The sequence below is a fragment of the Colletes gigas genome, unplaced genomic scaffold (genome assembly GCF_013123115.1).
Source record: "Colletes gigas isolate AHSC1104 unplaced genomic scaffold, ASM1312311v1 Colletes_gigas_Sc00013, whole genome shotgun sequence".
Taxonomy (NCBI): domain Eukaryota; kingdom Metazoa; phylum Arthropoda; class Insecta; order Hymenoptera; family Colletidae; genus Colletes; species Colletes gigas.
In genome coordinates this window covers 5,617,706-5,633,138 of record NW_025106642.1, presented here as the reverse complement: position 1 = coordinate 5,633,138, position 15,433 = coordinate 5,617,706, and the positions used below count along the sequence as shown (strand labels likewise).

The window sequence follows — 15,433 nt, the reverse complement described above, 5'->3', positions numbered from 1 at the left end:
GCGGTCGGAAATACCTCGGTCCTGTAATCGATGCGATTAAACTTTGAATGGCATTTATGCGATAGCCGGCTGAAATGCTGGCCGGTGGTTGAAGTTTAACGGCGATTACCGCCAGCGTTTGTTATTTCCGTCGAACGGTCAGCCACGGTGTAGCAGTTACGGCGAACCGACTCGACCGGTTGCTCATCAGCGACACGAAACTTCCACGGCAGATAAAAGAGAGACGAGGCTTCTCGTTCGTCGATATTTTTTGGCAGGCACCTAGTTACGACCGTCCTTAGCGTTACAGACCTTTTTTAGATATAATTTAAACGGGGGTAGATGTCAAAATCTTTCTTTTCCAAATCATGTACAGGTTGAATTTATTAAGATTTACAGTAACGATTCTTGAACATGTCCTTTTCAATTGCGGGGATATTGGTCTTAAGAATCGTTGCTGTCAGACACCTGCAGGGTGAAACTCACAATAGAATCGCTTTAAATAATTCATGAATTATTTGCTTCACGAAGAATTGTTTCAAATAAAATTTCTACGGTTTCCTGGAACCGTATAGTATCCGTAATCTATTCTTTATAACACTGTTTATTTATCGAGATACGACTTGGACTTCATTGTATCCAAACTACTGTACACATTTAGCGAACAGGAGCAAATGAAGCAAGACGATTCATCGAACAAATCAATTTAATATTGCTCCTGGTTCCAACGAGCCAAGAAATTCTGTATTGAAATTTTATCGATGAAGTTCGTGGTACCGTAGAATTCAAGTTGACAATATCGCGCGGAATCTTTGCGAACGTCCAGTGGGATCCGGAGCTCGCGCAAAATTAATTTGACAGATTTCGAGGGGCGCGAGTCGTGGATCGCGCGCACGTTTTCGAAACTTCGTAACGAGCATTCGCCGATAACCGGGAAGACAAACAGCGGACCGTCCACCGGGGATCCTGTCCGGGGACGCTTAAAAAGCAAAGGGAAAAAATAAAAAGGACGCTTTCTACTGTCCGAACCTGTCCCGATCTCCTCGGATCCCTACATCGGGCGCAATCCCACGAGTACATAAATATCTGCCTAGCATATTGAACGGTCATATTTCATGGCGGGCAAAAAAAGCGAACGTCCCTCGGAAATTCAACGTCTCAATCCGTCTCTGGGATCTCGTCAATATTCCGAGCGGTCAATTAAGGCATGCCTCCCAGATGTCCCTACCCGATCCTGCACATACACGTCGATAGAGTTGTCCAAGGCAGTGGCATTGCACACGAAGTTATCTTTCGCGTCGCGTTTATGCCTCTCTCATATCCTCTTATTTCTCGTTCCCGTGTTCCTATTCTTCCGACGTGGCCCGAAAACGGGGGAACGCGGGGGCCCCGAACGAGAGCCACCCAAGAAGTAATCGCGATTGCAACTGATAACCGATAAACGAAGGTTCAGGTGTAGGATAAAGGGGACTCTCGTGGCTAAGTTGCGAGATCGAGCGAAATGTCACGGGTCAGGAGTGAAATTAGCGTGACTCGCGCGGTGGGGTCGGCCGCGAGAGAAAGGCTGCAGTTTATTATAGCGCAACTTGAAATTATGGACTGTTGCTTCAATAAAGAGCGAAGTTTTACTTCGCCCTGGCACGAGAATGATAAAACGAGATTTTCGTGCGTTCGAAACGTATGATGTTAATCAATCGTTTTACGATCCTGGCGCTCGAGATTTCCATCGATAATGGATTAAGAATATTCTTTCGTTATTAATACAATTCACTCTCATATTTATTCATTTGACGGTATTGACTGTTCTTTCTGCGATCTGATCTCGAGACTGTCGCTCGGATCCGGACGATTTATCGCGCGTTACAAAATTTTAATAGCTAATTTACACAAAGATCCGCCTGGTAGAAGGAGCTATAAAGTCGAGAGGTATAAAAGATGTAAATTCGAATACCGAGATTAACGTTAAGTCGCGGTTAGCTTTTGATAGCCCGAACGATTATCCGCGCGATAATAAACATCGAGAGGTAGCGTCGCTGTTAGCGGACATGTGTTTTTCGTCCGGAGACGATACGCGAGGCACGACGGGTAATCCGGAAGATCGACGACGTATCAAGCGCCTACTTAAGGGGAAAGTTGAGGCCAGTCCGATAGAATTAATGCGACAAGATCAAAGACGCGCACCGTCTCCGTAAAAACCGATGCACGAATTTCGTTTAATGTAAAAGCGAACGTGACTGAAAGCGCCGCGGAATCGATCGCTGGACAAAAAGGCCACTTCCGACGACCGTGACTGGTTTTTATCGGACGTGGAAACGATGTCTTCGTTAACTCCAAAATTGCACAGAAAACCTTCTATTCACGACGTTAGTCCAAGTCTCGTTTCTTATTTTCATGCTGCGTGGATACGGTGGTGAAAGTGTTCGATGACTCGAAGCGGAAAGACGAGTTTGACGATCTATGGCACGGGGTCATTCAAGGTCACGTTGGGGATGTTGGGAATGTCCAGGGAAAAATGAAAATTATTACCTATTAGAACCGTATAAATATCCTTTGGTAGATGATAGGGGGAGTCGTCTAAGTTTGGATAAAGATTTGGGATAGAACTTAAATGGTTTAAAGACGGTCGTTGTTGACATTGGAATCGTGTATTTTTTAATTGATTCAACTTATCATTCTCTGTAAGAAAGCATGCAGCTATGTGTACAAATAAACTGACATTCTGGTCAATTTTTATTATAATAAAGAGTTTCTAAACATAAATGAAGAAAATGTTTCCATAGAAATTACGTTGAGCTGAACAGGAAGGCTAATATTAAAAAAATTGAAAATATGAGTCCAAAAGGATTGTTGAGTTGAGAACAAGGATCGATTAGTTACCAAACAGTGAAACGCCAGCGATGAAGACGTTTCTTCCCAAAGCATATTTCCACGTTCTCACCGAAAGACAGATGCCGTATCGACGGTGTTAATTGACGCTTCATTCCGAAACGCGATACGCGTTAAAAGCTCGAAACGATAAAGTGCAACGATTAACTGACCACGGGGTTTAATCCCCGTAAGAAAAATCCTCTGCCTTCGTTGAGTATCGTTTGGCAATAACGTCGGGCGTATCTTCTCGCTCGGTGGACCGAACGAAAAAACGATCGAAGGAAATCGAGACTGCAGCGCGACACAGCGTAAGTTACCGTCGCTTAATGGCCACGGAGGTATCAACCTCCTCTTATCATGTTAATGGAAACCTTTATGGAGACCACTTTAGGTGATATCTCTTTGAATTGCGGCGCTTCGAAGGATCCTGGGTGGTTATCTGCGTGACGAGGCGTGTCCTTAGCTCCGAGATGAGCCCAGAGACTTTCTAACTCGAGCATTCGATACGTTCGATGGAAATTGCTGTTTATTCGTTTCGTTAGGTCAATACACTCTTAACTAATTAAGACGTCCCGTACAACGTTTCTCGACCGTCGACTGACGTCCATTTGTTCAATGGTTACTGATTATCAGTGTGTTCACGTGACTTATTATTATTTAAAACTCGCATGTATTATACGAATAGAATAATGAACGTTTTTCAATATTCTTTTATGAATGAGAAACGCGACGAACGTTCCAACCCAATGCAATCGGTTACTCCCATAAACCATTTTTTCTTTCCGGTTACACAATAGCCGCAACGCAAGTTGTTTTTACCGTAAAAATCGAGCGCGACGAAACGCCATAAAGTTCGAAACACGTACAGTTTCGAGGCGGGGTCGTATATCACGCGGGGAATCCCGCGTGTGGTCCAGAAAACTGAGTTACCGCCCAACAGCCATCGAGAGAGCCCAGTAAAAGTAAACGGGGAAAGGTCTCGATAGTCGGTAAAAGTTTCATGTGGGTCAAGCACGAACCACCGCGATCGTACGGGATCCTGTTGTTACGCGCGCGTTCCAAAAACCAACGGCGCGATGGCGTAAAACGTTTCCTAACGAAGGCACGACGGAACGGAGCGAAAGATTTAAAGAGTTTCCTCCTCATCGTGTGGGAAGAACGGTACTTTCCAGGTACTTCGAGAATAACGAACCCTTCGGCTAGGCGAACAGCCACCCACGCGGCCGTAAACCCGGCGCAACGCTTTACTTTCTACTTTTCTAGACGGGCGTCGATGATCTACGCGCGGTCCACCGTAGCCGGACGAGATCTAAGATTCCGTTCGAAGGATATCGGTACCGGTAGACGCATCTCCGTCGCTTCTTATCGATCAAACGGCAAACTCCCAGGCTAATATTCGATCGGTACGGTGATCAAAACGTCCGTGGTGAAATATCGAGTACTTCTGAAAGGTATGAAACTGTCTCGTATCGAGATACCAGAACGTTATACGGGAAATACCGCGAGGATATCTACGAGTACTGTTAACTCCTTTCAGAAACACTTTATATACAGCACGTTTCAAAACTGATAACTGTATCATAATTTCGAAGTAAAAGATATTGATCTACGGATAGATAATGAGAATCGTTCGTTCTCACGTGTGTCACCACCGGAGAACGATCGAGACATTCTCGCTGCACGAGACAGAACTCACTTTTCCCTTTGACAAACTCGGAGCTAAAATCCGCTGACACATCGTAGCTGCCGGCGACGATCAGTAGAAGAAGTATCACGCCGAAGAGGTTGCAGGTCGACAGCGTTCGTGGCCCGTGTCGGTGTTCGAACATGATGAGCTCTCATGCCCTCTACGAACCCATGGACCTTGCCCAGGTGATCTCGAGAATGATTCCCACTTCTTCGTGCCCCCTTCGACTGTCACGAGCAAGGAGAAGACCCGGAGAACCTCGAAGTCGCGTTCCCGCTGCTGCCATCGCTGTCGCTTCACCGTGTCCCTTGCATGGTTCGTCTCACGAGGATGTTTCGCATCTGAAAACCAAACGACGCTTCGTTAAAAACGCAACAACGATACACGAATATTCAAAATATATTATAAAATGGTTGCATTTGTATCGCTACGATTTTGTGGATAAATCGTAAATTTAACTGAGATCTGACAAACTTGAAACAGTGGAGTTTTCGAGGGTTGATTTCAATCCCTTACAGCGAATTTCAGAAGTAGTTTTCTAGTCAATAATTGTGATAATCGAATGAATGAGGTTATAGTTTCAACATGGGAACTTGCATTGAGATTTAAGCTTTCACAGCCGCAGTTTACGTTAGTATTCGTGTCTGTCTAACATGGGAACCCATCACGAAGGTACAGTAAACAAAGAACAGAGAAGTTATTTACGCATAACAATTTCTGCTGGTGTTTTTCGACGCTTTCGCGATGAGAATGAGCGACACTCGACGGTTGCACGGGCGGGGTGCCGTTTTCCCAGGGCCTCGCGCGGCGAGGATCGATTCCCATACACGGTCGGTGCTCCTCGATTTGGAAATAGAGCGGCCGATCGCGAAAAAACGTCTATTCGCCTTTTACGCCGGCAATTGTTTTGTCGTCGCCTCGGCCGAGGGCTCACCTACATTCCCGCCGAAGGGTCTCGCGGATTGTTCGGATCCAAAGAAGACGACGAAGAACGAGAAGAAGTAGGGACGGAGCAGGAAAGATAAAGGACGAGCGAAACCAAAGGGGAGAAAAGAGAGGAAGACAATGCCAGCGAACAGCAGGTGTCTGGCTCTTCCCAGTCCCCTTGGTCCTCTCTCTTCCTCCGTCATCTCTTCCCTGCGCCACGTTCTCATCCCGGAGGCTTCTCTACGGCCGCCTCACGGCTCCTTCTTTGTTCTTTCGCACTCCCCGCGGAGTGGCGAACACGGGTTGCCTTATTCGGCCGCGACGGCCAACGATCAACTTAAACAAATGACGTCGACTAGGGTTTCGTCGAGCCCTCCCTTCCAACCAGCAGCCTGATTACGTCCGCCTCGTCGGGGTCATCCCTTACGGGTCTCGGTCTATTAATTACAATCGTATCGTGCCGGCGTTCCGGGCACCTCAATGACCAGACCACTACGATCGTGTCGATCGTGATTGTCGAGCATTCCTCGCGCTTCGTCCCCGCTTATTTCCTTTGGTCTTTGTTTCTCGCACGAGGGGCCTCTCTCACCCTGTCTCACCGCGTTCCTCCCCCGTCGCGGGCGCGATACTCGAGGTACCATGCTGTCTGCCGGTGAGAAAGACGTGTGGGATGCTCCCGAGAAGAGCACCTCGAACACGACGTTCGGCAACGACGTTAAACGGGCCGGAATATTTAATATTCATCAGAACGAAGAAATTACGGTGCAGGATCAGGTGGCGAGTAACTGTCTGAGACACGTCGTATAAAACGTACGTGCACGAACCTTTTCAATCATTTGTTGTGCTGTTTTCTTAAACAGGCCAGAAACAAGAATCTGTGTTTCTCATTTTTGGAGTGGATCAACTCCATTTCCTGACTCCTTTTGAAAAGGATGTTAAAATACTCGACCCCAGCGTCCTCGGAGAGTTAAATCATCTACTTTCACTCGAAGAATAAGTTTTCGGTAGGCGACATATATTTGTGGCAGGATTTACCACTATTAGACTAAAAATATTAATTGTCAGAATAAGATTTGTGAATTCTAACAAGGTTGACATCCGCCAGTGAACACTGCAATGTATTTTCGTCCATCGATAATTAGATCAAAGATATATATCCACGTCGAGCGGCACTTTAAGGCACAATTGACATTATGAAAGTGTATCCTTGCGAAAGTGGATTGCGTCTTTCAGAAATTGAACGAGGCAAACGAGGACTTTCGCTATTCGATCTGTGTCCTTTTCAACGAGCCGAACGTATGCAACAATTTCGACACAACGACGTAATAACGTGGCAACGAATGGATTAAGACTTCGCGTACAGGTCGGGTCCGTTAACCCGGTCGCGTGGTTCTGTTTTTACACCGTGATCCCTTAAGAATGTCCTTTCTGTTACGTTCAAGGAGGTGCAGTTCGATTCGCCAAGTGTGCCGATACGTGCTCGTGCGAGACGGTTTTGGCAAAAATCGCGCGAACGAATTACGAGGAACGGAACCGGTTTTCTGGGTATACACCGTTTCGCTGGACGCGATTAACCCGTTAATAGAGCCGCGTTATTAGCCGTTAATTGCACGGTTTGTCCGCGCCGTTAATGAGTTCGCGCGAATTTTGATCGATCGCCTATCGAAGTTTAATTCCTATTATAGTATCGGTTCTCTTTGTCTCCTTTTAAGAAGCCGACCCTGCCAAACGAGCAGCCCAAGACTCCTCCATCAATTGGGGTTACTCCGTGTCTTAATTGGAAATTTCTATTGCTTTTATTCCTATTCCGAGACCTTCTGGCTCGCTCGTTAGCAGTTCGTTAGACACGATACGCATTTCTGATTTTCCATTTTTAACAGAAATCTAATCCAGCATTTAGTTATCCTATTTTAAAACGTTCCTCGAAATATTCTACCTCCTTTATTTTCTTAATTAATTATATTTCAAACTATAAAAATAAAAAATTTTACGCTACGCACGTTAATTCGCGCGATAAAATTTCTAGTTTTAATTATTGCAACTTTAGAAACCGGGAGTAGCCTACTGACTTCGTTGCAAAGGGAAGAACTGGCTGTAACTGGGACGCGATTGGCGACGCTAAAACTAACGCTATGCAGTTTTCTACGGACGAGTAATGTATGTTGGGTATCGCTTACACGAAAGGGGTTACAAAGCCTTCGCTCGTTTCTAATCACGCGTTCGTTACTTGTCTCGAGCGCAGATAAAAGGCAGGCGCTGTTGCAGTCGGCATGCTCGCGGCATTATCGTACGGTGACATCGAAAGAATCGAATCGATAAAATTTCTTTCTTTCCTCCGCGTCTCGAACGAACTGCATTTATCATTGTTACATCGACCGAATTGACACGTCGGTCCTTTCTGCGGTGACTAATCGCCGGGGTGTGTCTGCCGTGATCTCGTTAACTTGTCTCCGTACCGCGATTCGCGCTTGTACCGCGATCGAATGGAAATACACGTGGTCGTGTATCGCGATATCTCGAGCCTTTCTCTTGTAATTACTTGGAAGTGTAAAGGAACCGATACAGGCGCTCCGAATTTTGGTAGTCGTCGATTCTCCCTGATAAATTCCGCCGAAACGAGATCAAGGAAACTGCAAAAACCCTCTTTTCTTAAATATCTTCAGGTATCGAAGTGCTATATTAACCCGTTAGGATGCAACATTAATTAACGACTTCTTACGGTCGAAGAATCTTTGTCCGCGAAAACAATCAGGGGTATTTATTTTAGAAGGGTTCAAGTTCTTTTAAATATATTTAAAATGGGATAAAAATGTTAAGCTCGTACATACGTAAATCTTTGAAAAGGTTGTGTTTAGATAATAGTTTGGACGATTATTCAAGAATATCGTGGTACATCGAACTGTTTTATTTATCAGTATTCTCTGTGTCTCTGCCCGCGGTACGTAGTATCTTATGCTTCATAGCGTCGGTCGATAAACAATGAACACTGATGGATCGCGGACTGCCATCAGATCCATGGGAGATCACGGCGTTGGCTGTTTGCGAGCTGGTATCGTTCGTACGACTGTTTTATTACTGTCAACGAGGCGAGATTAAGAGGCGTGGTTCTCCGACTTGCCAAAATAAAGATATCGCGAGGAAGATAAACCGTTCAGACAGTGCGACACTATACCGCCATATAAACCTTATATTTTACCGAAGCGTTTGGAAAGTCTGCATTCCTGGCGAGGCAACTTTCTCAGAACAAATCAAATCGTATCGAAACTTTGCTTTCCCCCTCTCAAACTGTACTTCTATTAATTTATAAAATATTTAGATCAGCTTTTGCAATTTTAAGAACGTATTCTTATTGGATCAGAGCAAGTCGATTTCATAACTTTAATGGCAAGACTCCTGTTGCGAAGACTATTACAGGCGTGCTGATTACGCTCGTTCTGATTCCGTTCCCCATTATGATTTCATTTCTTTCTCTAAATCCATATATTCTCTACGTCTCGTTGCTGGATGTTACGTGTGTTTGGTGTTGCAACATCGGTGATGTATTATTAAACATCCTCATTATGTACTTAAGCAAAGTGTACATTCGTTTTCGTGTAAAGAATAATTTGCGTAATGACGGGATACTGCCATAGGTGGTGTTTAAACCTAGCCTCCATGTTATTACGCAATCGCAAGAAATTAAACGTAAAACACACAAAACGAACGGAGGAGATTATTCGAAGTAACGAGGAAGAGTTGTGCAAAGCGTGGGAGAAAATCATGGATTTCGGAGATGTCAGTTGCTTGATACTTTTAACTTTCTATTTTTTTACGTAGATTTCTACTATGATTCTTTATTCAGGCTGTATAAACGAATAGATAAGCTATAAATTAAAGTAATTTCTTCAACACGATCGACGCGATGGTCATTGATGATCAATACTTTGAACATGCAACTCAATGTTTATACCGAAAGAACCCTAATAACTTTAATTTGAAATACTGTAAAATAACAAATTCACCATTACTCACTCTTACTTATTGTTACGAGACCCTGCACCTATATGTGATAAGTGCTCTGAGAGAATGACGATTGAACACCTCATGATAAACTGCTCCAAATACAACAGGCCCCGTATACAACATAGTTTGGAACCTGAGCTCGAAGACAACCTCGTCGGTCATAAAATGCGGAGCGTACTCTCATTTCTTAGAGAAACTGGACTTTTCAATAAGTTATTATAAGTATTATTAATTGTGCCAATGTCGCTAATAACCATGTAGTTGATGCGACGTTAAACTATTAATAAAAAAAAAATTCACCATAGAATTATCGAATATTTCTGTGTTTGACGTTACAATTTGAACAAACGTTGAGAACGTGTTGAAGTGTGGTTTTCGTGGCCACCTTCTGACCACAATTTTTCGACGTCGATCGCGGTACCGTCGTTGACAAATGGATTGCAAGCTGTCGTCCGTGTCAGCGTCGATAACAAACGACGATAAGGTCCGAAGGGGGGCGTAGGCGACGGAAATGCAAGGCCAGCGTCGCGGGACGAAGAAAGTCGCGGTACTTCGCGATAGTAAAAAGCCTGGAATCCTCTCTACGGATGAGTAGAATCCCCGGAGAAGTCCTCCCCGTGGCCGCGGAGTGCCGCGGATGCCGGAGCGGAGTTCGCAAAATGACGACGGGTAAAGAAGGGGAGAAAAAAAGGATTGAACGGGGGCCCGTGGGCCCTGGGTATACGGGCGACGTCGTCGGTTGTATTTATCGACGCGAGTCGTCCACCTATGTCCCGCTCGAGCGGGCCTCCTCTTCCATCCTCCTGGCTCGTCCTTGTCCACCGTCCTCCGTCCTCCCCGCGACGGTGAGGCCCCCGGGGCCCCGACCGTGGGCATAAAAGCGGCGTCTTTTGAGGGAGAAACCGTGGCAAAAAAAGGGCCGGGGAACACGGCGAGCAACCGTGTTAACTGCGCTGCTTATGCATTCATATCCTTGTTTCGCGACAACCTGCTGATTGTTTCCACAAAACGCGACGAACCCCTTGTACCCGTGTCCTGCGGGCCGGTTTTTCGGTGGCCAGCCGCCGGACACGCTAGGTGCCGCTCAGGACGCGAACGCAACGGCAAAAAGGATCAATTTGTATGCGGGTGAACGCGCTCCGACACTCGCTTTCTCTCCCTCCCCCCTGGGGCACCGTGTAACGTCCCCGCGACAATGGGGCCCCGGTGGCTGCCCCTGGACAACAAACCGCGCGCCGTGGAACTGGAACGACGGATCTTTTCGGACCAGGAAGCGCGAACAGGACCGCGGTGTCCAGGATTTCAACCGTTCCCGCCGTCCACTGTTTCGGGCGTTGAAAGCGTCAGCGGACGGATAAAGCTGGTTCTCGTTCCGTGCTCGTGACTCGAAACGAAAACTCGTTTGCACGAGGGTCGTTCGATGAGCGCAGACGCAACCCGAACAAAACGGACTTAACAACTCCCTTTGGGAGCATGTACGCGGTGTTGTTTGGACGGAAAGTTTGCGTTTAGGATGCAATTTCGATTTTACGAGCTGCCAAAGGATTACAGTTATTCTCACTCGTATTCCTACTCTGTATGGGGATTCGCTATACATGAAAGAAAATTGTTCCTTATGAATTTTTTTCACTTATTTTTACCAAGTATTGTTTATTGCACTGTGTTACTTCTGTTCAAAATATCAAAATAAAGGCTATCGTTATACTTTTGTTTAGATAGAAACATTTAGTTAGTTACTAAGCAAGATGGGACGAAAAAGCACAGAAATGTCCATTGAGTTACAAAAATTGATTATTAATCATCATAAAAATGGAAAAAGTTTACATCAAATAGGTGAAATTGTGAATAGGAGCTGGTCCACTATATGATATATTATAAAGCGTTACAACACAGAAAGCAGAATCGAAATCTGGGTTAGGTCTGGGTTAGGTCTGGGTTAGAACAGAAAGTTGCTAACTGAGCGTGAAGAAAGAGAAATTTTAAAAGAAGTGAAGACAAATCCAAAAAGTAGATAAGTTCTTATAAGATAAGAAACAGCAGTGGGACTCCAAAAAAGTTGTTCAGAATCTAATTTCCTTTCACGGAAGAATGGAATAAGGATTACATCGATGGAGTATACGCCGAGGAAGAATGCGAATAAATCGAAATTTTTTGAATCGTTTTCCACGACGCTGATGGAACGTCTCCGATTCAACGCCGTCATAGTCGAGCCGTTAAGAACAATGAAACTCGAGCTTCTTTGGTATTCCGGATTAGGCGGGCAACGGCGGTTTTATCATAGTAAAAAATCAAGGATATCAGTTTCAGCGTATCCAGGACCAGACGGATGGATCAAGATCCGAGAATCTCGGTCGTATCGGCGAGTCGGATCGTCGGGGCAAACAGGAATTCCCGCGCGCGAGCGTGGCAATAAACGAGCGTAAAGTACGGGTCGGCGATTAACATAAATTAACGTTGTTTACCCGTACGTAATATTTCTTCGCGAGCGTATCGCGGGCATGATTTATCGCGAGGCGAGATCGTAAGGGACACGCGTCGCCGCGGCGGGCTGCTCCGCCACGGAGAAAACAAAGAGAAAAGGTGGAGAAAAGTCGCGGATGAAATATGGCCGCGACTTCTGCCGCGTTTGGATTTCATCGCGAGGCGTACGTGACGGAACTAACGGTGCTCGTGATCGCGTCAGCCCTTTCGTCAGCGTTATCGGAAAGCCAGATTACGGGTGGAACGATAACGCGAGTGTTTCGCTTTCCTGGGGGTCTTGAGCGGGGGGCCCGGACGAAGGCGAGCGCCTCGTCGAAACGCGACACCGGGGACCCCACCCAGGTGTACGACGAAATGGATTGCGCCGCTCGAAGGGAACCGAATCGATCGTCAATCAAGCCCGGATCCAGCGATAATTGACCGAAGAAGAAGGGTGGCGCGGGCCAGAAGAACGCTCGGAAAAAATTAAGGAGACGCGAATAACAGACGGCGACGAAGATGATGAAGAAGAATAAAGAGCGGCCGGTGAAAAAGGGAAAGAAGAAGAGGGAGACCCCGGACCAACGGCGCAGAAGAAGAAGAATAAGCCCGGGATAACGGTAAAGACGAACGTGAGCGTGATTCCGATGCCTCGCAGGACCAACGAGGATGCATTAAGGTATCTCTTCGCGGACCCGGTCCAAGATACCTTCCAGGGTACCGTCCGCCTCGCCGTGGACTCCGCTCGGGCCTCCTCGTCTTTCCCTCTTTCTCCTACGTCTTTTGTGGTATCTGCCCCGCGAACCAGGTTTGATTTAGAACACGGCACAGTTGCCGGCGTCGGCCTGCTGCCTGGCAAAAACGGCCTCTGCTTAACCAACTGAGAGCGGACCGCCGCGCGGTCCCAGCGCCGACTCACTTTCCCACTGGCCCGTATATGGCACAACATTTTATTTTCTATGGCCCTCGTAGCGAGGGATTGCATGATCGGGCCCCGTAAAGGCGAACCCCGACCGGACCCTCGAACCCTCTCCTTCTCCCTCTCCCTCTTTTCGCTCTCTCCTACCGCGGGCCACCTTGCTTTTCGATGCAAATTCATTGCAACGCGGACCAATTGCGCGTTACGCGATTCACGCTTGCATTTACGCGCTATCTACGCCCTGGGTGGCGAAATTCCCCTCCGCAATTACTTTCGATCATCGTTGAATCGAAATCAATTTGACTGTTTAAGATTTTTAACGAATAAACTAAATTCTTCGACAAAAACTTGGTACCGTACCCTTTCAGCCATGTGCAATTGCAACATCTCTGTCTGCATCTTCATTTTTGTACGGCAGCAGTTTTTTAAATGTCATCTTTCCCCCCCAGTTGCGAGGGGCAAGACATGTTCAACTTATGTATCACGTTCATTTTAAGAATCATTACTGTACTAAACTCTGAAAGATATAGGCGTAATGTGCTTACATTTGAAAAAGTAAATATCTACTTATATAATTAGCGGAAAACGGAACGCGGCGGGAGGAAATCAAGAATTGGCATTCGTTAGCCACCCATCGGTTCTTATTTGCGGAAAGGTCCGGTTCTCGCGGATCGGGACCGCGGTTTGCTAATAACGTTCGTGACTTCGTGACGGCTTTCTACGTCGGGGGCTACCAGCGGAGGGAGCGATGGAAAAGAGGCGCGCGAAGAAAGGACACGAAGGGTAGAAGGAGGGCTTAAAAATCGTTGGATCGGCGTTCACGATCGCTTCGTTTGCCCGCGGGACCCCGCGGACGTTCTACCCGTACGCCACGATGGAATTTCAAGCCACGAAGTTAAAAGTTCTCCCCCACTGGTCGACCTCTGCACTTCGTGCAGCTCCAGATCGTGACTTCGAGCGCTCATGGCGGAACGACGCCGTGGCCCTTCGTGTTGCGCGTATCTGCCACCGCGAATCTCCCCGGGAACCGGTCAATTCCGCTGGAAGACTTTCGAATTTCCGAGAACCGACGTCCGCGGGACCGACGGGCACGCTCATCGAGCCCAGAAAATCGTGCTCCCTCCGCGCTGTAAGCGACCAGATACGCGAAACTTTATTCGTACGCCAAACGACAAATTCATCCATCTTAAATGTCTCGAACGCGGGTAATTCTCGCTTCCAAGTAACAATTTTTACGAAGGATCTGAGCAACGAAATTATTCCCTCCACTGTTTACGTTTATACAAGGATACAGCTGGAGTTACCAAATCAAAATGACCCATTCGTAATTTCTAATAAAAATTGTAAAAAATGTGCTTGACTGAATTTTTGAAAATTTACCCCAATTTTCTGTAAGAGACTGAATAAACACTTGTTTCCATTGTATTATATTCTTCACGTATCTATTGTTTTAATTTCTTTTACATAAATAAATAATATAGGAATATGAAATTTGGACATTATGGAAACTATACTGAAAACTAAGATTTTATTTAATTTTGTACGTAATATGTAGTTCTTCTCGAGGCTCGTTTGCAACACCTTTTTTAAAAGTAATTGCATTTCGAAGAGCAATTTGTAAATTAGACGGTTTAACGCCGAGTGACGTTTAAAACGAAACGTCTTTATCGAATCGTATCTGTAACGGATCTTAAAATGCTAAAGGGCGAACGTCTTTATTAATATGCTAACAGCGGAGAAACCACGCAGATGTAGAGTACGTAAATACTGCAAAGTGAACATAAGTGACGCAAGATGATCCGTGGAGAATGATCGCGAAACATCGGGGCCGGAGCTCGGTAATTAGTCAAATGAGCAAACGTCCTGACCACCTGTGGGGAACGACGGCCCGAAATTATTGCGCAACTCGTAAAGCGGCACGCGATAAAACTGCATAATGATAGCAATTATTATTATTATTATTTCGTCGCACGTGAGACAGACGGACCCCGTGTTCCCCTCTCACGGGTGAATTTTTATGAAGACACGCTAATTACTATGTGTACGCGCGGGCAAGGTTGTACGTTTTGCAACATCTCGAAGGCGCCAATTTCGTCGTTGCCAGTTATTAAACGTCTACTTGGTATTCGTCGATGAATGATGCGTGTCTCGCGAACTTCCTCGTGAAACGTGCTACGCAATTTTCTTCGATCGATCTTCGTATCGCACGAAGACTTCAACATTATGGTATTTAAATTCTACCTACGTGTAGATTTAATACGGAAAGTTTGGAAACGAAAATAATTGCGCGCAAACTCGTCTTTATCGTTTTCGTTTCAAATTTTACAACCGATGTGAGCAAATATTATCGAACTCTTGTAAATACGTGTACCCGTGGTGCAATTTGACGTTTACACGAGATAAGATGAGCACGGACGAGCAAATGTCCGTTAAAGTCTCGCACATACGCGTATCGTACTATTCTTATCAGTGTGAAACGAAAACATCTAAAAATTCGATGCGTATTAAACTTGATTCGTTCCGAAATTTCACGTTCGAGTTATCTCAAGGCCTTCGGTATATGTACATACTTCGTCTGGGTAACAGTTTCG

General features: G+C 45.9%; 1 protein-coding gene across 4 annotated transcripts in view; it reads right to left on the bottom strand.

Moving 5' to 3' along the window:
* LOC122399503 (epidermal growth factor receptor) overlaps positions 1-15,433 on the bottom strand; it is a 176,151-nt gene that overhangs the window by 30,376 nt on the left and 130,342 nt on the right. For 3 of the 4 annotated variants that reach the window (XM_043400217.1, XM_043400216.1, XM_043400215.1), the window contains one exon: positions 4,544-4,875. The exons of the other annotated variant lie outside the window; for it this stretch is intronic. In XM_043400217.1, the coding sequence (XP_043256152.1) occupies positions 4,544-4,676 (133 nt within the window). In that variant the 5' untranslated portion in view covers positions 4,677-4,875. The remainder of the gene's footprint in view (positions 1-4,543; positions 4,876-15,433) is intronic. 4 annotated transcript variants of the gene reach the window in all.